This window comes from Formica exsecta, unplaced genomic scaffold, assembly GCF_003651465.1.
Source record: "Formica exsecta isolate Colony F162 unplaced genomic scaffold, ASM365146v1 scaffold3, whole genome shotgun sequence".
Taxonomy (NCBI): domain Eukaryota; kingdom Metazoa; phylum Arthropoda; class Insecta; order Hymenoptera; family Formicidae; genus Formica; species Formica exsecta.
Genome location: NW_021850256.1, coordinates 322663 through 347491, shown reverse-complemented (window position 1 = coordinate 347491; position 24829 = coordinate 322663). Strand labels below are relative to the sequence as shown.

General features: G+C 45.6%; 1 protein-coding gene across 2 annotated transcripts in view; it reads left to right on the top strand.

The window, feature by feature from the left end:
- The first annotated feature begins 5758 nt into the window (after positions 1-5758).
- LOC115237576 (cell wall protein DAN4-like) overlaps positions 5759-24829 on the top strand; it is a 55054-nt gene continuing 35983 nt past the window's right edge. Inside the window, exons 1-2 of one of the 2 annotated variants that reach the window (XM_029810710.1) lie at positions 5759-6105; positions 12631-14032. In XM_029810710.1, the coding sequence (XP_029666570.1) occupies positions 12893-14032 (1140 nt within the window). In that variant the 5' untranslated portion in view covers positions 5759-6105; positions 12631-12892. Of the gene's footprint in view, positions 6106-11791; positions 11890-12630; positions 14033-24829 lie in introns of those variants that run through there. The other variant, XM_029810711.1, reaches the window with a different exon arrangement.

Sequence of the window (24829 nt, the reverse complement as noted above, 5' to 3'; positions counted from 1 at the left end):
AGAATTTACCTTAGGCGGAATGCTCATAAAGGAATATAGCTGGCGCGTTTAGTCGCGATATCCCGACAAAACGAGAATTTTGCCATCCTGTGCAAACTCTACCAGCAGTAGAAAGTCAAATCCCCTCTGCTTGTCTTACAAGAGCGAGATCTTTCCTGATCTTTCGAGTTTCAAAGCTGAGAAAAAAGCTTCACAATTCAATTTTTATCATATATTATCTTTTCCTTGCCTTGTATAATCAAATAACGCAATAATGAATTTTTCCTATTCTATAAAACTTCCAAAAATTTTTAAATAAATTTAATTTTGCTGAATTTATTAATTAATTGATATGGGATTCTTTAATAATTATGATCTCGAAAAATTCGAGTTTTATTAAACATATTCATCTTTCGCTAGAATTCCCGCATATACGTGTCATTGCATATTTTTGTACATATGTCCACGAGTTGAGAGAAGTCTTTCAGCGGTTTTAGATTTTAGGCTTGTGCATCACGTGAAGGAGGACCCCCGGGGTGTGGGGGGCCCTCACGTGTGCGCTCGATTTCGCGGAGCATCTCGCTTCGCCCCTCGGAACGAGGGCGAAAGGGAGGAGAGGATCGGCGGGTTCCGTCGCCGATCCGCTCCGTAGAGGCTTTCCAGGGAAACGTGGCAGAAACTCCAGCCAAGAGGATCGACGAGAGAAGCTTTTAATCTGCCGAGAGATTTGGACTTTTGCCAGCGGACGGTACGACTCGTAACATGTAGTGCAGTGTATACGCGCACCGTGTATATACGCGCCGACCGTGATTGCGCGAGGAGAATGTAATTAGTGACGGGACGTTGCCGTGTTGATCCTTCGTAGTGGTCGTTGCTCGATAGCGCCGGCTTGTGCCCGTCGCTCAGAATAGTATCCCAGACTGTTTCCAAACGCCGTCGACGGACCGTGCCTGTGCCGTAGCCGTCCCGCTTAAGGAAAAGGAATCGTCTCTGGAACGTTCACGCGTGATTGAGCCGAATGGTTAAGTGGGGAGGTACGAATACAATCCGATCGAGAGAATGTTACATTCGAATTGAAGTCAAAGAAACTTGAGACGTATAAAAATATTTTCTATGCTTAGATTTTATTACATTGTAAATTAGAATTTAGAATTAAGCTACAATTTCTTTGCGTTGCTAACGCAAAGAAAAAAATTTAAGATTAATGTTATAAAAGTTATACCGCGCGATTTTTTTTATAAATTGTTATATTTTAAATGCATACATAAAAAATACATTTGTGTTTTAAATATAGGAATACGGATGAACAAAAGAACCGAGTAGTCAAAGAATATCGAGAATTTTATAATTAAATTAAAATGAATAAAAATTTAAAAGAAATACTTATATTACAAAACAAATTTGTTTTTTCCAAATAAGTCAACAAGATTGATGCCGCGTTTTTATGAGTCTATCGAGAGTCTATTAAGAGATTAAAGTTTTCGATGATATATCGCAATATTAGCACTAGTTTCGAAGCTGATGCTATTTTGTAATGACTTTCTAATAGTTCCATTTGTGCTCCTTCGTCTGGTAAGGGCGCGGTCCTAAGCAAGGTATTAGGATGCTTTAAGCGTCGCAGGTAACGCGTCTTTGTCAAGGGATGGCTTTGTACTTCTCGACATTGTACTGTGCGTGGAAGACGCAAGGTGTCGAAGAAATATCGCAAGATATAGACAAATCTTGACGCATTATTTTTTATCGCTTATGTACTTACGCGCGTTATTCGAATGACTTTTTATGCGGTATTCATCCGGTCATTTTTTGCGCGCGACCTGCAATCTCTCGCGGGACATTTACGATCAAGGGGGGAGTACTTCAACGCTCACTCGAGAATGTTTCGGCTTTCAAGCTCGCTGATCAAGATAGATGATCCACTTTCGCATGCTCGCGATCCACAACGAGAGCGGCGGCGACTCGTCGATCGATCGATCGTTATCGATCTGCCGCGCGGCGTCTCTCATTGAATTAATGCCGAATTTTTGGCCGCCGTCATCAAAGCGGTCCTGATTGCTGAGCGCGCATGGGTACCACAGTTGATTGGGATCATTGTAGGGGGCATTTTATGCACCGAGAGCATGCACCGCGGCTCCAACTTGAATACCGAATCAGGGAGGTTGAAGGAGAGAAAGAGAAAGAGAAAGAGGGAGACAAGCGGAACAAGAGAGTGAGTGGCGCGGGGTGGTGGGGGTTACCGGTTTCAGAGGCTGTGCACCGTAACAGTAGAAGGCTATGCTCTCCCCTTCTTCTGCTTTTCTTCCCCGTCCTTCGTCCGCGTTTTAATAATCCTCGACCCCCTTAGAGCAACCCGAACAAGGATAGAACACAGTTGGCCCCTCTATTTGCCTCGTGCCCGGTGTTAAGGGGTACCGCCCCCTACTGTGTACATTAGTCTCGCTCGCTCCCGCTTACCATGGTGATCTCTCGCTCTTTTGCGTCGACTTATGCCTTCTGCTTTCTCCGAATAGTCGGAATTCTCTAAAGAAGCGTTTCGCGAACATCGTTTTCCGCCTCGGAGCGACGTTCCCTCTCCTCTAAGCGATATTTAAAGGGAAATCCGCGATTTTCGCGACGCACGCGCGTTTTTTCGAGTTTTAGCGGCTTTCATCGACTGGTAAAACGCTCTCCTCCCCTCTACCCGCTGCGCTATATGCTATTTCTTACAATTTTGCTCATTTCTTTGTGCACTCACATGCGCTTGCAGGCCTCTATTTCCTTACCTTTTCTCGTCTTTTGTTTTCTCTTTTCTATTGAACCATTATCTTCGAGCATGTAGTCACCCTCGAAGTCTGTTGTTTTCAGTGAGACGAGTAGAAGAATAGAGATTAAAGCAATTTTGGGCGCTCATCGACTATTCTTTTGTGCTGTATGCGTACTTTCTCCGAATGGATCTGCTGTAATAAATTTTCGGCTTAGGTCTTCTGTAATAAATTTTCTTAAAAATCGAGAGAATTTCTGCTTCGCAGGTTTCGCACTTTCGAGCAAAAACAAATTAATAATAACGATGCGTTGAATTGCAACGGTCACTTTTTGAAACGCGTTGATGTCATAATCATCAATGATAATAATAATGTTAATGATAAATTGATAATAATAAATTCCTGCTATACATATCATGATAATGACCGTGATAAATTCTGCTACCTAGACGAATCGTTTATTTTATAACATAATTTGCCCATGTAACGAGATGTAAAAATTAGCTCGATGCAAAGATATTTCTTTGTATGAATTAATATAGCTCGAGAAAATCCAACACAGCAGGAGATTGTAAAACCGTAGTAAAGTATATCGATTCTAGGCTAAATTTTTTTCAGAGCTTTCTTTATTCAAAGCATATTCAAAAAATATTTCATGGAATCCGAGATACGAAGGGAACCTTGAGTTCAGTCTTAAGCATTATCGCGACGGCGCGTTTCTCCAAATACTCTCGAGGACCAAGATTCTGCGCAGGCTTACACGATGCGTGTTGAATAATTCAGTTAACGTTTACAAAACTAAAGAAAATGCAAGCGGACCAAGTCTGAACCATCTGCGAATTTGGGATTCGAGATATTTTGACCTGAGATTTACGATACTGTAACAGTTTTTGGAATGTTGCCAAATGAATTCGATGTTTTGAAAAATTTAGAGAACAATGAGGTAGTCGAATGTCACGCAATAGCACAGACGTTACAGCCCAGGTCGGATTCTTTTTTCATTTCGCCGTTAAAATATCTTTCGGTTCCTCGCGTTACGTTCCATTTCTGAAAAGTTTCGGTAGACAGATAAATAGTCGTATGGTATGTTACCGTTCCGATGCAGACGTGTGCGTACATGCCGAAGGCAAATTTTCGTTGAATCGGCGGGGAGATGCGGCGTGCGAAATGACGAAGGCTCGACAACGATGAAGGAGGATTTCGACGAAGAAGAGCGGATGTCCCGCAGAGAGGACCAAAAGAACGTGGACGGTAGCGAGTTTGCGAGGGTGAGAAAAAGTAATAGGGGATGAGAAAGGGGGAGGGATATATTGCGACGAGACTTTGAGCGAAAGAAAGACCGGCGGATACAGCGTGGAAAAAGAGGGACGACCGCGTTGCGCGCGCGCGCACTTGCGGAAGAGAGCATCGGCGCGGCATGAGCGGTGGCGTGGCGCGATACGGCTTGGCTCGTCTCGGCTCGTCTCGGCTCTGCTCAGCTTGGCACGGTGTGGCGGAGCCAGACCAAGTGAAGAACAGAGTGAGAAGTGCTCGTGTCGAGAGACGAGTCACATGTTAGAGCGACAAGGACGAGATAGAGAGACGGCGGGGCAGAGTCGGGCTAGTGCGGGAGCCCGAGCGAGACCGAGTCGAGCCGAGGGAAGGCACAGAGAGCCGTTGGCGTAGTAACGCGTGAGGCTCGTATAGCGTCGAGCCTGCTCGTTGCTTGCCTGCCTGCCTGCCTGCCTGCCTGCCTGCCTTGCTAGTTGCCCTTCCTCCCTGCCCGACATCCCGCATCCGACCGTCCGTCCGACAGCCCGACTCCAACTCTATCCGTGTGAACCGCGCGTCTGTGTCCGTTGCGTCTCTCCGCGTGGTGCCTCTGTCGGTGGCAACTACACGCAAACGCTCCACCCTTGCACTTGTGTGCGCGTACATCCGTGTGCGCGCGTGTTGGTTGGGGGTCCCGGCCCGACTCGGCGCTCTCGGCCCGTCCCGTCCCGTTCCGTAGAGTATCGCACCGCGCCGCTCGCCACCCGCTATCCACAGCAGTTTCAGCCAGCCCGCCCGCCTGACTGCTTGCCAGTGTCCCACCGCACGCCGAACCGTTTGCACTCAGAAGCGATCGGGGAGCCCTTCTCTGCCTCCCTGCCGGCCACCCCGCTCGTACGCTCTCTCGTCGGCACCCCACTTCGGCCTCGTCACCCACGGCCGTATCGTCCCTCGTCTCCCTCACCGTCGTTCCGACCCCGTCCTTTTTTCTCTCGCTTCACACACACCCACACACGCGCACACATACACGCACGTGTCCTCTCTATCCCTCTTGAAATTTTCTCCCTCTTCGTCCCTGGCGCGCGGCGTTTCTTCGCGTCCCACTCTGTCCCGTCGAGACCTCTCCTCGCCCTCCTCTGGTAGTCGAGTTACACTCGGCGAAGGCACGAGCACCGGCTATCGCTCTCTCCGTCGGCTGGTTTTCTATCCCGTTTACCCTCTCGTATCTCCCTCATTCGCACTCCGTCTCTTTCCTTCGCCTAGCCCTCCTCCGCGCCGTTCTACGATCCCCCCTACGTTCCGCTCGCGACACGGCTATCCTTGTCTCGTCGCGACAGTCAACCGTCCTCCTTCTCCGTCTTCGGCTCCTCTCTCTCGTTCGTTCTCCCTCTTGCTCGCGAGTAACGCCGGTGTGTACTCCCGCTGTCACCTGATCGCGGGACGCTTTTCGCGGGTGAGATACCGCTCGGCCACCGAGTCAACCCAGTCTGCCGGCGTTCTTGCTCCGATTCTTCCTTCTCGCTCTCCTCTCTCTCTCACACACACACACACACACACACACACACACATACACACATATTTCATTGTCTTCATCCTTGTTCCGTTTCTCTCGCTTACTCTGTCTTCCACTTCTCTTCTCTTCCTCCTGCTGGTCGTAGTGGTCTTCCTATACTCGCCTCGTTGCCGCGCGACGTCAACATCATCGGGCTGGTGGTTACCCGGAGGAAGAAGAGAGGCGAGAAAAAAGGAAAGCGAGCACAGAAGCGGCCGCCACCGTCCGACGGCGTTCGTCCGCGCGACCGTGTTGCGGACGATCTCTCGCCTCTTCCTCCTTTCACGGATCTTCGCCGGCACGTCGGAGTCTCCCGGAGAGAGAGGGAGGTGACACTTTCGGGCAGACACGCGGCACGAATCTCGCGCACTCGGTGGACGCACGCGAGGACACGGAAGAGCCGCGCTTCGTTGCAGATCGGTGACGGTGCCAAGATTTCGTTCTTTTTTTTTTCCGATCTCCACTCGGATTCTTTGTTCCGAAAGCGTCTCGTGAGTCGAGTGAGCTTGAGCCGGTCTTGCCAGTGCATAAAACGAGCAATGCGTATTATCCCAGTGTGACAGTGTTGAAGACGACGATTTTCAAGTGAGTTTCAATCATAATTTATAATTTTTGCGCTGTTTGTACGATTCTCTGCTTCTGAAAATTGCTCTCTCTTTAAAAATCATACAGAAATTCATGTCGGGAGTTTTCTACATATGCAGAACGAAAAAATTATTGTGGAAATCGCGCGATGCTCGTTTCAACGTGATCGGTGAAAAATTTGTTTGAAAAAGTTACGACACTTTTAACGGTTTTTTCCGATTATCCGTTGAGTTGTCGCGACTTCGGTTTAATCTCCTTTTTATGTCATTTCATTCTGAATACACGATTTTTAGTTTATATCAATTGATATATTTTCATTTATACTATCCATCGCATCGACACATTTTTCAGGGATGAAACCGTTCGCGAAACTATTTCAAAGTCATAGCGACGTACTATGTAAATAAGTGCTATAAATTATTAATCGATTTCTTTCATACACGTATCTCGCGTTAGAAGCCTCATGCTTCAAAATATATCGATACCAGAATCACGCGTGCGAAATGCTTGCAAAATTTTGCACAGTTGAAAAAAGAACGTTAACGATATAGTAACGTACATTCGTTTTCTAATTTCTGCGACTCGATTATATCGCGGCTTGTGCGTCTAGGTTGTGCCAAGAGATAGATCCCTCTCGTGACGCGAAAGGGCGCGAAAGGGCGACGTTTCTCATTGTCAGTTAACGATCGATCGATGTACTACGCGAACAGCGCGGATCGAAAGGACGTGAAATCTATCTGAATGATTTTCCGAATGACGCGTGTCTAGAGATTTCGCTCGTTCTCTCTTTGTCTCTCGAAAAGGAGAGATCTCCCTCTTTTTTTTCGTCGGGAAAGGAAGGGAAGAGAATGGAAGGGAAAGGAACGGAGAGATAGCAGCGTCCATCCGTTCCGGTGCCCGTTGCGGGCCGGTCGCCACACCCGCCCGTTTGGGAATTTAACTTACCGCACCGCCACTCGGGACTCGCGCGAGAAGAGCATTCGACGGTTTCTCCGACGGGATCTAACGGGCCGCCGTTTGCGAAAAGCGCCGATTCAATCGGTCGATCCTTTTGTGAAGGACTTATCGCTGTCGGACGTAATTTTTCTTATCAATTGGCGATTAACTCGATGGAGGATATCATCGATGTGTACGTATGTCAAAGCGTTTACTCAAGTTCCGTTATCACATTTAAGATTGTCTCGTCGTCGAATGTCTAAGAAAAGTCTCATTATCGGTTTTCGAAGTGTTAAGAGATTACCGCCATTTCGATCTCACGCGATCGTTGCGTTTAGTTCTTTTTACTAGCAATTTAATTCGATGTGGACGGACAATGGAAAACGCGCACGAAGGTTGGATTGGAAATCCAAAGCACTCGTTTGCGGTGCTCTTATAAAACGTCATTATCAGCGATAGCTCGTTCTGTCTCTATGTGCAACTTTCCGAAGAATTTGTAAATGCGTAGCATTTCGCAGCATTGAGCGAATCGAGTGCGTTAAATTAAACGTCGTCTTTTGCTGTGTTCAAAACTTTTTGTTTAAATTTAACTCTCATTAATGAGATGACTGATTTTACATATATCATATTCAATTTTATTCGTAATCCTATTTTTTTTTTTTTTTTTTTTTTAATTATTTACTCCATAAAGTGTATTATTTATCTACCAAAACAAAATAATTAGATTCGAAATATTACGATATTAAAGAAGTTAATCGTTAAAAAATATACGTCATAGGGTCAATCTTATCTATGATCTTTTCTAAGCAGTGACTCTGACCAGATGTAAGGCAACTATTGAAACTATCTTACGTTAATCTGATGGATGATCGATAAAAGTAGTTAAGGTTGGATATAGCTTCTCGCGCAACTCTTGCGCCGAACAAGACCGGAATACGCTTACGCGCTTGCATCTCGCAATCTCGTTACGCTGATCCTTCGACACTTGAAAATAAAACGCATCGAGTTTTTGAAGAGAGATTTTCGTGAGTATCGTGGCTACATCTGTAGATGATATTTAGTCTACATCGTATTCTAAGGCGGAGTTTTGGCTCTTTCGTGCTAATCATATACGTTTGCTATAAACCTGTCGCGAACGTTCGAAATTTCACGCAAACTGGTCGCGCGTCAAAACATGTGTCTATATTGATCGTAAATTGCCACGGTTTATGGACTCTTTGAGCTTCGTCTGTCGACTTGTGAAGTCGTCGGAATTCGACGTGCGATCTTTTAACTATGATTGCGAAAATGTTCGCGGCCAGATTTTAGCTGGAAAATTGAAGCTATTTCGCGAATTCTGCAGTTGCATCGACGAATGTTCTTATTTAGAAATCTTAATTTAACAAAATAAAAGTACGATAAATTGCCTTAATTAGTAGTCACGAAATCATTGAGGTTTTTGCAAATATCAAAAGAAATATACTCTAGTTTTATTATTTAATAATAGAAATTTTATTTTAATTGTGTTAATTTTCAATTTTAGCAGTTTTATTTTTAACGAGAGAAGTAGAGCGATTGACGCTAATTATTAATACTCGCTTTGAATAAATCAAGAGAATAAACAAGCTTCTAAAAAACAGGGTATCTATAGATCGTCAAATTGTGAGAGCTAATGTTGAGAACTAATTGTATTCTACATTTTTTGAAAAAGGATAAAAAAAAGACTATGCAACCATAATGTTACAGTATAAATCTTTTCTCTCATTCAAAATTTGGCAATTTATTTCAGAAATATCGCATAGAGATATTGCTTTTATTCGCGATAATAAAAAAAAAAAAGACAAAGAAACATTCACGTTTCTCCAGATGATAAGAATAGCGATCGCGAATTTGTCGGTGGCCGCGAGACGCGAGACGCCACCGTTACGAAACCGATCAACGGGTAGACAAAGAGGGGAGCAGAGGGGAAGGAGGATGAACGGGAGGACCCGGTGGCGTCCTGCGCGGGAAACGGATAACCGAAACTGCCGCGTTATGCACGCGTACAACGGGTGGGCGTACGTGGTAATACAGTGGCCATGCGAGCTTGATTACACATTGCGATCACGAGTGTCCCACGAGCGGGCGGACATAAGGCCTTTTGTCGCACTATGGCCTGCGGGCAGGAAGCACGTAGCGTGACACCCGGCCGCTCGGTGTGCGAGCGGCACCCATATTATACGCTGAGTAATATGTACATGAAGGGAGAGAGATAGAGAGCGCGAGAGGGAGAATGGCATACGTAGAGTAAGGAAGGAAGATGGAGCGACGCGGTGAAGGGGGAAGGACAGGAGGTGAAACGAGCGAGGGAGGGGAGGAGAGGGGAAAAGAGACGGTGTCTGCGGGGACGACAGGGGACGCGCTATAATACTCGGTGGTGGTCCCATGCCACTACGTGACTTGTGTGCGGCTCTAAGCCGAGACATATCGCTGTCCCGGGGCCCCGTTTCTGCCCCGTTTCTGCCCCGTTTCTGCCACCTAAAGGAGCGCGCGGATATATCGCGCGCCGGGGCTATTATAGCGGCTACCGTGCCGGACGGACGCGGACGGTTCGATCGGCCTTATTGAATTTGCTCTCCCCCCTCACTCCCTTCACCCCTTCCGCTCTCCCGCAACCGTTCCGCTGCTCGGGTTTGTTTCCCGATTGTTCGTCGCGAGTTATCTAAGCGCAATCCGCGGCTGACCTAATCGGGTCACCTATTCGCGAATGCAGGCTTTCGACTTTTTTCACGTAGTCGGGTTTCTATCCGCAGCGAGCGTTTGCACACTGTACATGTTCAATGAAATCGGAACGCGACGAGATAACTTAATTTGGGATTTCCCTAATCCTTCGAATACATACATACACGTATGTAGACACTTATTAAGTTTCCTTCGAAACATTACGTTCCGAGAGAACAAGAGTTGAAAATTTCAAAGCCACGAATACTTAAGCTTAAATTTTATTCTCCTAAATATTTCATGCATCTCCATGAAATTCTAACTAGATGCGAAGACTTTTTGATAATATAATTTATCGATCTTATATTCCAAGTTATACTCAAATTTTGAATAGCTTTCTCAAATTGAGTAATATCTATTCGATCGTTTAACGTTATTTTTCCGGCGACACGTACTAAATATTATATGGCAATTGAGGAGTTGACTTTCATATTTTTCTGATTTTGCTTTTATTCTCACACTTTCTTTCGTAATCAAAAAGCGTCATCGAATATCCCGTTTGATATTATATCAGTCGACTTTATCCGCTTTGGTCTTTCCCCATTGATTTGTCTGCGAGTCTGCTTCGATGGTGGGGCGGATTAAATGAGAGACTGCAGTAATTAATAGATACTTAATTGGCCTATTAATTAAGGAATCGCGGCTCTCTTGAAATAAATCTATTTGCACTTTCGCACGATCGTATCTCCGTGCATGATAATATTGATTATCTGCCAATGATATTCCGATTTTTTCATCATATTTTGCATCGTGATTTCTCTTTCTCTCTCTTTCTTTCTCTCCCTGTCTTTCTCTCTGGTTCTCCGTTAGTTGAAGGAGACGGCGTACATCGTGATCCGGCCATTGTGCCAGCCCCTGTGCTAGACGGTTCGATCGGCCTCATTGAATTAGTTCCCGCTTGCGGGCTTGTTTCTCGATTGTCCAGTAAACCGCAGAGTATACCATTTTACACGGAAACTGGTCCGTCGGTCGGCTCGTTGATTGACATTCCCAAGAACGGTAATCGCGAAAATAAGAAATTCACCCCAGACTTTCGCGTGATTCTCTCGTCAAGACATATCGAACGATCCAAGCTAAGATATTTAGGGATATATCTCGATCTATTACAGACATTAAAACAACTATTCCGTTCACGAATAATTAGTATAAATTTTATTTATGTATTCTTTTTAATGATAATTTGTGAAATTGATTTTATTAATATCAATACAAATAGCATTTATTAATTATTTTATTTACCATATACACACACAGGAAACTATGATTCTCCATATTTTGTTTTCCTCGCTATCTCGAAGAACTTTATCGAAATAGTTATATTCTCATTTATTCCTGCGAGTCGTGCTCATTGAACGTGTCCTGCAATTGAACGTGTCGACAATTTGCCCGTTAACGCAGCCCAAGGCCGTTGATGGAATTGACTGTTTCCGCGACTCCGCGAGATTTCATTTTGATATCCGTCGCCGCGGAGCGACTTACCGGTATTCCGAGGATTATCCGGTTCCTGCCATCTAAGGATGCTTTAAGCATCGCTCTCGGACTGTTAGAGCGGATGTGAGGTCGACGGACGTTTCGATCGAGTTTATCGAATTAATTCCCGCTCCTAGGTTCGCTCCCGATTGCGGATTATACTCTATTCGGTCACGTTTATTCGCAGTACGTGACTCAAGAGATCTTCGATACATTTACAATGATTTTGAACACTTTGCTTTGCTATATAAATTTATATTCAATGTATGTGTGTGTGCGCGTATGAATTTGAACGAATCGTTGTAATTTTATATCGGGATCTCTAGATCCTCTAGATAAACCAGCGACGGATAGAACGTTTATCGAAGGGCGTGATATCGAGGGTGTCTCTAGGGGTGAGAATCGTACGAAGGGTAGCTTCATTTTTAGGTCGTTATATCTCATTATTTTTCGGCTCTACACGCCGCAGGAGGTTGATAACAATAACTGTTCGATCCTATACGGGATGTTTTATTTTTTTTTTTCAGATGACACGTGGCACGCTATATTCTAATTTGATATCGGGCTTTCGAATATTACACACGGAGCGCAAAAGGGAAGGTCGTTGCGATTAACCGGTTTCTCTGTTTAATATGCCGTGTAAGCAGCTAATTGTGTCAGCGTCTATCCTCTAATGCTGCTCTTGCGAAAAGTTTCCATTTCTTCATAAGCGGTTTCAGAGTTGAAACGTGAAGAAGCGCGAGATTTCTATTTCAAGAGCGAGTGATGTCTAAAAGTGAATAGTTCATCCGTTTTGCAATATTTACAATAACAGTAATTTAAGTGTATTTTCAAAAAAAAAAGTATAAAGTATAGATTTTTTTTAGGTGAGACATTTATTTTAAAAGCAACAGGTTTCGAATTCCGATGAATCTAGATAAATTAAATAAACTAGAAATACAAAGTAATCTCTCAATTTTAGCGAAATTTCTGAAATTTTGCTCATTACGTCATTTTTAAAATAAATGGCTCGCTAGATGCTGATGCCTCTACGAGACCCCGAATAAGCTCGAAGAGAGGCGAGACTGATCGGATCTGGCCGAGCGGAGAATATAGAGCGGAGAGTTTTTCGCGGCGAGAGTTTTTTTTTTTTGCGCGCGAGGCGCCGTGCCGCGCGTCTATTATCGGACAGAAAGTGGAAGGCGACGGGAGTCAATTTCCCGAGTGAATTTCTGCCGCGTATTATATCCGAGCAGCTATAATCTACTTCTCCCACTGACGATAGCCTCCACCCGCTCGGCTAGTAGTCCATTAGCGGCGCCCTCGCGCTTAAACGTTTCCGCCGCTTAATTGCGCATAGCTAATTTTCCTCGTCACATTTCGTCCCTCTTTTGTTTCCAGGCGCAGCATTGCCGTCGTCGCTGTCATCGTCATCCCCGAAGAAAAACGTCGGGGCGTTCCTCGGACGATACATACCAAGGTGTTAACGTCGCCGCAAACGACTCGTCGAGTCTCGAATAAACGAGTGATCGTGGATAAAACTCAGTAGTGTGACTTTGGTGCTCGCAGTGCTTAGTGTCGATGCGCCGGATGTTGCAGGATAACGGCGAAGAACAAAAGGCCGCTCGCGACACGTAAACACGCGAACGACCAACTCGCGAATATGGCCAGTACGACAATGATGGGTCTGCGTCGCAGAGCGCCGGTGAACAGCTCACCAACTCCCTCGGGTCAGTCACCATCCACGACGAGTACGTCGTCATCGAGCAAGCGCTTGAGGAACGAGAACAACAACAGCCCGTCCCACGGCAATCTGAACTCGATGAACGGTGGCTCTCGGGACGAGCCGCCGACGAAGAAGTCCCGCGGGACTTCGACGAGCGGAGCGAAGGGTAATAGTTGTTCCTCGTCGAACTCGGCGTCGTCGACAACCACGAGTACCTCGACCGACAGCCAGAATTCGAGGAGTCGCGGAACTTCCGTTTCGAGATCGGCCACTCAGACCAAGTCGTCGTCCACTTCGACGGCTGCCACCTCGGCTGCCTCCTCCTCGAGCGATATATCGAACGGCACCGCGCTCTCGAACAGCTGGACGACTACGTCAAGCATGTCGGACGTGCCGTCGTACGCTTCCGTGACCGGGCTCGGTTTGACGGGCGGACAAACGGCCGGCCTCTGCGCCGGAAGCCTCGGCATGCCTCCTACACCGATACCACCGTACATGTCGACCTCCATGGCGACCTTCGTTGGTAACGCCACGAACCTCGGTAAGAGCTCGTCCGTCTCGTACCTCGACATTTCCAACATGACCGGCAGTTCTTTGGCTGCTTCCGGCGTCGCGAACTCGTTAAACAGCGGATACGCGGCGAACGGTTCCGCCGCTGTAGACGCGAAGAGCGGAATGGCGTTGTCGTATTCGCCAAACGTCAACGGCGGCTCATTCGGCGCGCAAAAGAGCCCGAACGGAGCCGACGTGGCCACCGCTTCGCCGAGGAAATTTCAAAACGACGCTATGTTCAACACTTATCAACCATGGGTGATCAAAACGTACGGCGATCTGGCCAAGACTAAGACTATCACTATCAAGAAATACGCGCGTATCCTGAGGACGTTGCGGGGCGAGGAAGTGAACAGCGCGGAGAACAGCAAGTTCCGCTTCTGGGTCAAGAGCAAGGGTTTCCATATCGGTCAGCCGGAAGGCTACGACGCGAAACCGGCCGACAGGATTATCGGACGTCATGCTGTCACGAGCCCGGGATTGGATCCGCCGCTCTACGTGCCCACGCAGCTGCCGCACAACAAGGTGAGTACGTCCGAGCGGATTATCCTGTCTTCCGTAACGCGAGAAACGTTCCTTGGAAAATGTTTCTCGCAGGTAGAGCTCACGAGTGGTCGTTGAAAGAAGACGGAATTAAAATCGTTTGCGAAAAGGGCACCGAGAGATAATCTTTCGTCCTTCGAAGAATCGCCGCGATTTAGATTAATTAACGAAGCGCGATATATGAGTTTCGCCTTGGAATATATTTTGCATCAGAATTTACGCGTTTTTTACTTACGAGTTTTGGAATATATATAGCTTTATTTAACGTGAAATACACGCGAGGTTTCATAGATAAAATTAAACATAATTTTACATCAAGATTTGCATATTGATACGTATGTTCGTCCGGTATCTTTTACCGTACTTTTCAAGTGATACTCTTAAGACAAATGCTCAGAGCGAAGAAGTGGTTATAACAATTTTCTTACGCGCCGTACGCAGAGAACGGTAATAACGTCGCTACGAAGCTGTCCTATATATTCAGCCCATAAATTCTACTTTCTTATCCTCATTCCTGGGAAATTGACTTTCGGGCTTTTATCCACGCAGATTGGTCGTTCCACGTGCGGCGATCGTGTGCGGAAAAGAGCCCACCGCAGCCGGCCTACTGAAACCCGAGCTTTACGGGTTGGTGGAATTTATCTTCACGGCGAGTAGCAAAACTGCGAGAAATCTCGGGCGCGGTATGCCCAGAAAGTAAGAGAGAGAAAGAGAAAGAGAGAGAGCTCGTTGTGCGCAGATAAGGGGGCCGCTTAATTGCGTCTAATTATGTATATGCGCACGTGTAACGGCACGGCCGGTGGCCGACGCCGCCACCTCGTCCGACGCTCTCCGTCGGTGAGGAGGGTAGGGAGGAAAAGACCTACGTCGATGCAACGGCGCTTCGATCCACTTGCCGGAGCCTTGCCAAGCTCGGAGTGAAAGAGGAAAAAAAAAGAAAGAAAAGAGAGAGGCCGTTCGCGCCACGCCATTCGTCCGGTCGGTCTCTCTTTGGTACAGCTTCCGCGATTTTCTATCCGCGTCTTCTCGCAGGGAACTCGGCAAAACGAAACCTGCGATAGAATCTCTCGCTTTGCCTCCTCACGCCTGATACGCTACTTTAAGGCTATCCGATAACGCGTTAAATTACTTAAACAGCGCCACGTCATCGTGCACGCCCTATCGGGCCTGCGCTTGATATTCCGAGAATATCCTGTGATTTACTCGCGTTGGAACGTCTTGATTAAACTGGTCATGGTTATGGATAACCGGATAAACGTAGTGATAATCTAATCTGCAAAATTGGTTTACGTTTCGACACATCGAGATGGAAATTATCAATACATTGATAAGCGTATAAATATATAAAATCGATTTCTTTTTTAAATACTTTCTTAATATATAAACCAAAGTTATCTCGAGTATATATAACAGTTATAATTTTATTATATTTTATGGCGCATTTACTTATGTCATATTTTTGCGAACTATATAGTATTTTTACGAGCAAAAATCTTCTAGAATATTGTCGGGGAGAATAATTCGTCAAAATTGTCACGAACGTTCGTTCTCTCGGTACTATCGTTTCCTCTATCAGGGAGCCGATGCCCCGTTATCATCCGTATATCTGTAAGAGATGTTCACACGCGGTAAGACGCTCTCTCTCACATAGCGTACACTTTTTCCCCGTTGCTCAATTACATTTCACTCTATCGCGAGAGAGGCGGACGCTTTCACGGTTTTCTTTTGCCTAACGTAGCATACTGCGCGATCTAGTCTCGCAAAAATCAGACGTCGCCCCGCGAATTCTTCCAAATCGTCGGCGAGATTACAGTGTTATTTTATTCGATATTTCGACATCGATAAATCGCTGTGAATTTTATTTCATTGCGAAATCGCGTCGAAACGGAAACAAGTTCGAAGAACTTTAGTTTAGTTCGTCCAACTGATCGTCGCTCGTCGCTACGTTATAGTTTCCGGAATCAATTAGGATCATTATTAACTGGCGTGGCATACAGTCTTTATCTTCAATTTATGTTGAACGACGTCGCGACAGAATCGAAAGCATAAATATACAATCTTTCTTTCTCATTCGCGAATCTACAATAATTCATAGAAAGGGGAGTAACTATTCCGTGCTCGCGTTTTCTATCTCCCTTCTAAAATTGCAGTTCTATTAGTTACACCTCGTGGTTGCTGTTTGCGTGGTTCCGACGCGCGCGTCGCGGTGCCGTGGGATTCCGGGTGCCGAAGCGGCACTCTTTCTCACGGAAAAGGAAGAGCGCAGCGGGCGCGCTTAGAATTCCGCCGCTTCGTTCGCTCGCTTGCTCGGTCCATCGATCGGGATTCACAGTTCCGGGTGGTCGGAGCGGCGGAGGATTCATCCTCCTCTCGTCCAGCGACGACGGCGGCGGGATTTTGCGTGCCTTCCGAGATTCTTCCCGTCCTTCTTTTTTTTTCTCTCTCTCTCTCTTTCTTACACCCACTCCATTTCCGTTCACGGCGTCCCGCAAAATATCACCCGCTCGCGACACTCATTTTTCACGGTTGACCGTCGTCGAGAGCCGCGAGATAACAACGACGGAGAGGAAAGGTTCGCCACCACGATAACTCTCACGGGAAAGAGGAGCTTTCTTTCCTCTCCTCTTCTGCTCCACTCGGTCCCTTTCGCTCGCTTGCTCGCTCGCCTCGAGGGTGGCAGAAGAGTAGGTCTGGCCAGTCATTAGTCACTTTCCGAAGCAGAGGCACAGACAGGCCGCGGCTCTTCCTCCTGTTCTATGTTTGCCTCTCTCTCTCTCTCCCTCTTCTTCCTTCTTTCTCTCTTTCTCTCTCTACATCCTTCCCCGCTATTTTGTCTCGCTTCATGTGCCGCGTCTACTGGCCGCTCGCGCTCTCCTTTTCTCCGTCTCGCTACGGTTCCGTGCCTTCCTCGTGCCTCTCTTGCACAGTCTCTCTACACCGGCCACCCTTCGTTCTCTCCCCCGTCACCCCACCCTCGCGCCGACTCCGATTCCAAGACCCGAAGCGGTATAAGTCCTCCCCTCTCGTCGGGCTCCGTTGGCTGTGGCTTCGAGACGTTCTCGCTTGCTCCCCTCGTGAAGAGAAACGCCGCCGCCGTGTTTGCCTCCTCTCTCGGTGCTAAGCCTCTCGCGCGTCTATCTTGATTGAGAGGGAGCGCTGGTATGCTCTCTGTCTCTCTTCGTCTCGCTACGTCGTTTTCTCCGTCTTTCTTTCTCATGATTACGAAGCAGAGATAGAGAGAGAAAGCGAACTAACCGTGCTTAGTCGGTGAAGCCGACGAGGACGCAGCGAGAGAGAGGTTGTCATTGATCGTCCCGACTGCGGCTTGTGAGCCGCTAAAGGTCCCGTACAAGCACGGGCCCGCCGGCATATAGCCGCAGCTATATGTGTGCGTATACGTGTGTGAGCACACGTGCGTAAGTGCTCCGCTCGTCGTTCACGTGCGTGCGACGGCGGAAACTTTTTTATTTTCTTGCGCTGCTCGAATTGCAGCGTTATTAGGTTGGCTATAGCGATCCGACATGTAATCTTGATATTTGATAAAAATGTGAAAAACACGATAATCACACATTTATCTTTCGTAAAGATTCTGCAGCACAGTTTGCGTGAAAAAAAGAACGTTTATAAATACAATCGTTAATTTTAGAAAATGACAAATATTAATAAGTTTAAAAGAGAAAAAAGCTAAAAGATAGAAGAGAGAGAACTTTATATATTATATAAATTTAATCAAAATTATGATTATATATGCTGTATGCAATAACGCACTTGCATAAGAATCGTTGGCTGTCTTCTTGTCACGTATTTACTATTCAGACTTTTATTTTTCTCTGATAATTTCTGTGATACATAGATAGCGTATGAACATAATAACCAAACCATCGCGTTTGCTAAATACCTGCTAACAACGATATTTCTTGAGAAAATTGCGAGCGCTCGAGAAGCGCTGCTGGAAGTTTTTAATCAATGGGACAAGGGAAGTAGGACATCCGTAGAATAGGTGGCAAGATGTGAACGAGGAAAAAGACGGTCCGCGCGCGCGGAGGTTAACCAAGGCGATAATTCGTCGCTCCGCTTTCGAGGGTTTGGCTCGGTTAACCGAAACCGTGGTTCCGAGGGTGTGTGCCGCGACCCTTAGCCAATAAAACAGTTGACCTCCTTCACCGGAGGCGACTCGCAAGGCGGAACGGTAAAGCGACGCGATCCCGAGGTCCTCTGCATTTTTGGCGAACGCTACGAATTCTTCGCTAATGGTTCCTTTTCTTTCTTCGTCTTTGTTTCGCATCTCTTCTCCTTTGTTCGAACAACTACGAATAGGCCGCATTGATAAGAATGCGTAAATAAATTCCGATCGACCGACCGATGCTGCGATGTTTTTTAAAAGAAGAATAATTATCGGGAAACATGCGGGCAAAGAAATTTATATTTCATCTCTACAGTAATATTTATTTCGCCGTTTTATTACATTCAATTTCCTCACTTTTCGTCGATTTTGATCAGAGTATCTTATAAACAGAATCAATTAGAAATTTTGTATCTCTGAAAAGTTTAGGCATTGTAATTTCTAAATTCTAGCTTTTCGAGGGTACACACATACACATACAGATTTTAGATGATATGTCAAATGAATCATGTTATTCGATTCCGCGAATATCGACATCGATACGAGATAAAAAAAGGTTTAGGTATTGTAATTTCTAAATTCTAGCTTTTCGAGGGTACACACATACACATACAGATTTTAGATGATATGTCAAATGAATCATGTTATTCGATTCCGCGAATATCGACATCGATACGAGATAAAAAAAGGTTTAGGTATTGTAATTTCTAAATTCTAGCTTTTTGGGGTTACACACACACACACACACATACAGATTTTAGGTGAATATGTCAAATGAATCACATTATTCGATTCCGCGAATATCGATGCCGATACGAGATAAAAAAGTAACATCCGTTAACAGTCGCTCTTCGTAATGGTATTCGATGCTGATATATTCCGTATATAAGATCGCTCCGCGCGCCCTTCGGCCTAGCCCTTAGCGCAGTTCAGGCAGCAGCGCTTGATTATTATCACCGCCCCTGCCTCGATAATGAAAGTACGTGCGCGCGCTCCCTTACGTGTGTACGTATGTATACGTGTGTCTGTATTGAGAGCTCCAGGGTTCGCCGCCTGGTTGCATTCGGCGGCAGCGGCGGCGGCGGCGGCGGCAAAGGGATAGAGGGGAGGCTACAACGAGGGTGGCTTCGAGGCGTATACTCGCTGTGTTTCGGCCCTGCTGAGTCACGCACTAAAGAGAAACGCGTGAGGTCTCTCTCCGTGAGGGACGAACACAGAGGGTTCCGAGCGACTATGACGGCAACGACGGGAGCTTCGTGCGGGAATTTTTATTTTTAGCATGCCACACTGATCCGGACAGAACCTTCTCCCCCGTGCTCGATTTTTAAAATTGTACTCAACTTTTTACATACAAAGCAAAAAAAAGAGAAACATTTTTTGTAATAAAATAATAAATACATTAACAGAAAAATGCACGTTTTTGGGGGGATGGATATGTTATAAATATAATAACGATATCGTTCAAGTTATATATATTTTAACAATAGAATGCAACATACTACGATAATTTAGTTCTAACTTTTGTGGTATATTTATGATTTAATTTTTATCATTGAAACGAAAATATTTTTCGACATACATTTATTTTTTATTTCGCTAAAATAATATTTTAATTTTTATAAAATTTCTTCTCTCTAATATACGTATCAGTGATACAAATCAGTCTAACAAAATTAGATTACTGTCACGCCTCATGCATGATGTTTTTTCTCGCGACACGATGGAACTCGGTCCATTGCGCAAGGAGAATTTTATTTATAAAATCCGTAAGAGAGATAGAGATAGAGAGAGAGAGAGAGAGAAAGAGAAAGAGAGTGCATGGAAAGGCTAAGTTATGTCTGCGGCTTATCACGACCGTAATGTTGGGTAAAGATTGTTATCGTCGCTATCTTCGTATCGACAACCAAAGTGCACGCTCTTCGTTCGTGCGCTCGTGCTAATACCCCGAGATTAACCCCTTCGTTACTCCGAATTTTTCGCCTGCTAAAATTGTGAACTTCTCACCACCGATTTGCTACATTGTTACGTAATGCTATGCATGCTCGTCTCTCAATTTACATGAATCATCCTTTCGATCAAGTTCGAACTCTGTGATGTAAATTACACCAAAAGTTGAATTTTAAATAAATTATGAAATCTATTCTGAATATTTATCCGGAGAATTTTTGACCGCGTAAAAAAGATACGCCGTGTAACTTTGATTTCAAGAACAATTTTTCGTCTAGTAAATAGAAAAGCGTTTCAATTCTAATTTTTTATTAGATTTATGAAAAATTAAATTTAAAAAAATCAAATATTAAAGTATCGTGAAAAATATGGACAAGTATTATTTTTCCTGAAGGGATTAAAATGCAGTCACGTAAGGGTTAATAGCTTTGCTATTCTGGAAGGAGATCGAGAGAACGGTAAATCCGGAAGATGAATTCATCCTACGGGTTCTTCCCGCAAAACAATCCGCGAAGAAAGCAGAACGGCGCGAAATTTGCCAAGCATTAAAACAGACTCGCTGCACTAGGTGCATGGATAAGAGGAGCGGTGTTAGAAGCGACAGAGCAGCCATGGTAGCGTGAAATACTACACTGCAATCTGGATTTCCGGGCCTTAACTCGGTACGCTTACTCTGTAAATGAACTAACAGGAGCAGAGTTTCTGGTTCACCCCCGGGATACCGTTAGCGATGTATATTCTCTGCTCCAAAAATTAATACACATCTGGAATATGACATATATATATTTCGCTTTATATTAGGTTATCTTAAAATTATTGCATTTTACCAATTTTTGCACTAACATGTTTTATATTTTAAAATACTTAACATTGTGAAATAATTAGAGATGGATTTTTTCTCAACAAAAATATTGGGAGAGAATTTGCGAAGAGATGTGCGAAATTTTCAGAATGCGATTAGAAAACTATAGCAAAATACAACGATGGATATCACATTCCTTCGCATCGCATATATCGCATTAATTACATAGTACGCCAATTAGATTCGTATCGAACCTAAGTTCCTACATTTCATTTCGAACCCATTCGATACGGCAGCGCACACATCCGTTATGATCGCGGCGGGAATATCTCTCCGCTTAGCGGAGCGAATTTCGTCGCTGCTCTCGCAGAGAGAAGAGATTTTGCTGGTGGTTCGCATACCGGCCGACATACCGACTCGCTGTTCATCCGCTACACGGCTACACGGAACGAAAGCGCGCGGATCGAGAGCGCGTACGCGCCGCACCGAGAACTCGGGACCGGCTGAGCCGTTCTGGGCGGCTGAGTTCTGGGGTCCCGGTCGTCTCGTTCCCTCGGCCCCCTCGACCTTCTCGCGCACTCGGCGGCTATAACGCGCGGCACGTAACCGCGGCCGGCGGCAATTAGTAGCGGGCCGCCAAGGGAGCCTCGGCCTTTTTCCTCAACCTGCTTGCCAACCTCCGCCCGTTCCATTCTACCTCTCTCTTTCTCTCTCCGACACCTATCTCGCTCTCTGTCTGGCTCCCTATCACGATCTACCTCGTTCCACTCGTTCGCCGCGTCCCGCTCGCACGTCCGCTCTTCAGCATCCACGTTTCTCTCCTTCCTCTTCCTCTTTCCGCCCGCGGCGTATCCCATCGCTCTTCCCCAGTACATCCCCCCTGATCTCTCCTTCCCGCCTCTCTTTCTTTCATGCCGGCACTCCTGTGGCGCGTTTTCGCTCGCTCGTGTGTATATGGGACTCGGATTCGCTTTCTCTCTTTTTCTTCCTCGTTCTCTCGTTCTCTATATGATTCTGGTCTTCCTGCTCTCACTCACTTGCGCGATCGGTTTCACGTCAGGAAAAGGGCATGCGTGGGGGAGGGAGGTAGAAGGGAACATCAGCGAAAAAGCGACGGAGATGGTTGTGTTCGGGAGCAAGAGAAGCAGAGGAAGAACGCTGGAGAAAAAGGGACGGGGGGTGCGCGCGTCGGGCAGAGAGAGAAATGAGCGCGAAAGAGAGAGAGAGAGAGAGAGAGAGAGAGAGAGAGAGAGAGACGGACCGAGGTTGTGCGGTGGCATAAAAAAGAGGCGTAGCAAGAGAGGAGAAAAAAGAGTGAGAGGGACCGCCGTGACGAAAGGGAAGAGAGGAGAAGATGGGACGAACGAGAATGAGGGATGGAGAGGGAAATGCGGAAAAAAGCGTTTGAAGAAAAAGAAAGAGAGAGAGAGAGAGAGAGACGGGGTAGAAGCCGCAGGCTTTTTGTCCCGCCACCGCCGCAGCCACCCGACAAAAATAGACTCCGTGTCCCTCGATTCGTCTGTGCAACGACGTGCAACGCCGAGAACCTTCCGTCTTTGTCCCGTGCGCGAACGGCGTCAACGGGTCTCTTCCGTCCTCGTCATCCTCTTCCTTCTTACCTTTCTCTCTTGTCGTCTTTCTTCCTCGTTTTTCCCTGAAGAGCCGTATTCTATAGCCTTCGCCGCTGCTGATGTCCCGAGAGAGGAGACCGAAAGAGCGCGCGGGAGAGATTGTAAGAGGGTGGCCGGAGATGAGACCGATAGAGCACGCCTTGATGATTCTTATCTACCGTAGGCGACCTGACACCCGATGATGCGGGCGTGGGCGCTTAGGCGCTTAGGGCGGGGGTCGACCCGGTAGAGTTAGACAGGGAATCGACCTCCCTTCTACCGACCTCCCCCTTCTGCCCGCCGACCGATATACCTATCCGATAACCCGACAGTGCGGCAAATCGCGATACGTATCGACCCCTTTCCAACTACCGCGCGCTCGCCGACCCCCTTCGCTACAAATAAGCTCCCGAACTACTTATTCACGGATCTCCTATCCGGGAACCTTCGCGGGGAGGAACGGAGCTCGCTGCTCCCCGTGGGATATTCCGAATCCACCGTATCGCGAGCGATAGGTACCACCGATTACCTTTCTCTTTGTCAAACTGCTGAGTGCCTTTTAGGATTTCGGAGAACGACGTGATTTCGAGGTACCATGGTGCGAATTATAATGGATATCAACAAGGACATAGAAAGAAGAAAAGACTCGAGGCTATTAGACACACAGTTAGAAGGAACTATATAGCAGTTCATTAAAAAAAAATCACACGACTTTTTTCACACAACCGTATTTCAGTATAACATAGAGAGAATAATATTATACATTTTTATATATTACCATATTTATTCTATATATATTACAGAATGAAAAAAATCTTTAAATGATAAAAAAATCGATTCTAGCACATTATACATCTTATATAAAGTCCTATAGAATATATCGATGGGGCACACATATCTTTCAATATTCCGCTGTGATCACGGCAGGATTTGTTTTTTGAAATGTCTCGAAACGTTTTAATGATTACTCATGTCGTAACAGCGGAACATTACGAGGTTGCATAGTCTGACTGCGTTATAGCAGTAATTTAATCTTGAGATTAAACCTTTAATATTGCACGTATCGCTTTCGAAATTGTAAATAATCATTTCTAAACGTTAGTCTCTTAACGTTCTTATTTAAGACTACATAGTGCAGCGCAAGATTTAAATTAAAGACACACATATCATCATACTTATTTACATAGTAATTACAATTATTTATTACTAATTATAATTATATCAACTGATATATTGAAAAAAATTAAATGAAAAATCAAGTTGATCTTTAATTATAACTTATCTCTAGACACTTTTTCCGCGAAAATTTGTGCTTATTTTTATATCGCATTGTATTAATTTTTTCATATTTACAATGCTATTTTCGAAGATCAAGTTTCTTTCTGATGTCGTACAATTGTTCGATTCCCTCGCGACCAAGTCCTCAAGTCGACAAGTCCGTGCGAAGCCTCGCTAGAGCATCCGGCACACGTTTTCCCGACTCCCCGGGGACGACGATCGCCGGGACCGAAGTGAATGCCGCGCAAGACGAGAACGGCAAGAGAGAGAAAGAGAGAGAGATATATATATATAGAAACGAGCTCTCGAGTGAAACTCCTCGCACCCGGTATCCGGTATCCACGGCCAATTAGCCGCGCCTCTCTTACCACACACACACACACACACTTTGGCGTTTCTGTTACTTTCTTTGTTATCCGCCGCTATAAACACCACCGAGGATGCTCCACGGTGTGCACGCGCACCAATTTATGGGCCGTGGCTACCGGAAGTGTGTGGCCCGACTCTTCCCGATATTGTCATCTCTTGATCGAGGCTTTATTGAAGGTTCTTTAATTTTTGATCAGGTTTTTCCATAAAGATAAAAGTTATCATCAAAAAGAGATATCGCAAAAAATTCAAGTTTTCTGTATTCTACATTTATCAGAATTACAAAAATAATATTATATAGATATACTTTTCGCATTTTAAAAATTTGAAAGCATCGAATATATTTAATACAAGGTAGAGTTCATTTATATCTCGATTTTTTAAATATTGTAAAGAGTACAATCGAAAATGTTATATCGGGATATGTTTGCGAGAAATCTATATATATATATATGTATACATGAATATTTTATTCCTCGCGCGATGCGACGGTTCTTCGACGTAACCCCAAATCGCTATTTATGGAGCGTCCGGCTGTCGCTGCATATGGCAACACTCCGACGTACATTCCGACATAATAGGAGGTTGAAACGCGTAAGCCGTGGGTCGTAAGAACTTGTCTAACTCCGACTGCGAAGTCCCAAACGGGG